General features: G+C 53.1%; 1 protein-coding gene across 1 annotated transcript in view; it reads right to left on the bottom strand.

The window, feature by feature from the left end:
* Positions 1–6: 6 nt before the first annotated feature.
* The window catches only part of TRIM15 (tripartite motif containing 15), a gene marked incomplete at its 5' end in the record, with an annotated part of 2,730 nt that continues 1,433 nt past the window's right edge, over positions 7–1,303 (bottom strand). Inside the window, one exon of the mRNA XM_014961137.1 lies at positions 7–573. Within this exon, the coding sequence (XP_014816623.1) occupies positions 47–573 (527 nt within the window). The remainder of the gene's footprint in view (positions 574–1,303) is intronic.

The raw sequence follows: 1,303 nt of genomic DNA, 5'->3' as shown, positions 1-1,303 counted from the left end.
GGGGTACTTATTAAGGGGTGGTGTTTAATTACCGGGGGAGGGGCGCCTAATTGCAGAGGGAGAGGGAGGAGCCGACGTAGAAGAGCCAGAAGAAGGGGAAGATGCGCTCGGAGAAGGCGGCGGTGAAGGTGAAGATGGGCGCCATGTTCTCGGCGTTGTAGAAGGCCACCCACCCCCCCTCGTAATCCAGGTAGACCCCGATCTTGCGGGGCCGCTCGCAGAGGGAGAGGGGGGTCTCGGGGGAGGTGAAGGCCTGGTACTGCTCCCAGCTCTTGCCCCTCCAGTTGAGCCCCACGGCCCAGATGCCCTCCTCGGGCGCGAAGTCGACCTTCTCCTTGCGCCGCACCGACTCGCGGGCGGCCCCCAGCACCCAGCTCTCCCCGTCCCCCACCTCCACCTCCCAGTAGTGCCGCCCCCCCAGGAAGCCCTCGGCCCCCAGGACGCAGAAGGCGTAGTCGAAGCGCTTGGGGTTGGCCGGCACCTCCTGGGGGGCCCCCCGCAGCCGCACGCTGCGCCGGTCCTCCGACAGCACCAGGTAGGGGTTGGCCGTCTCGGGGTCCAGGGACAGCTCCCCTGCGGGGGACAGGGAGATCAGGGGGGGGGGACAGGGAAGAACAAAGAAACTCCCACCCAAAAAACCAACACCAGACAGGAAATAGCCCCAAAATTATAAAGAATAAAAAAAACCGCACAAAAATAAAGAAAACGCACCCAAAAATGTAAAAGGGACCCAAAATCGGCCCCAAAAAAAAAGAAAACAAAAAAACACCCCCCAAAAACCACCCCAAAAAGGTGTCCTCCGACAGCACCAGGTAGGGGTTGGCCGTCTCGATCAGGGGGGGGCACGGAGATCAGGGGGTGTTTCCAGAGAAACTCCCCCCAAAAAACCAACACCAGACGAGAAATAGCCCCACAATTATCAAGAATTTAAAAAAAACGCACAAAAATAAAAAAAAACACAGCCAAAAATGTAAAAGGAACCCAAAATCCGCCCCAAAAAATAAACAAAGAACACTCTCCAAAAATACCCCCCCAAAACCACCCCAAAAAAATAAAAAACCCCCACCCCCAAACAAAAAAAACACCCCCAAAACAACCAAAACAAAAAACCACCCCCAAAATAAAAAACAAAATAACACCCCAAAAGAATCCAGAAAAACATCCCCCAAAATAAAAAGAATCCAGGAAACACCCCCAAAAAAAGAACCCAACCCCCCCAAAATAAAAGAGAAACAAAATAAACCCCAAAATAATAAAAAAAAAACCACCCGCAAAAATAAACAACCCGCCCAAATAAAAAGAA

Source organism: Calidris pugnax, unplaced genomic scaffold, assembly GCF_001431845.1.
Source record: "Calidris pugnax isolate Ruff unplaced genomic scaffold, ASM143184v1 scaffold660, whole genome shotgun sequence".
NCBI lineage: Eukaryota > Metazoa > Chordata > Aves > Charadriiformes > Scolopacidae > Calidris > Calidris pugnax.
The sequence above is the reverse complement of the archived record's forward strand: the minus strand, read 5'-3'. Positions and strand labels throughout refer to the sequence as shown.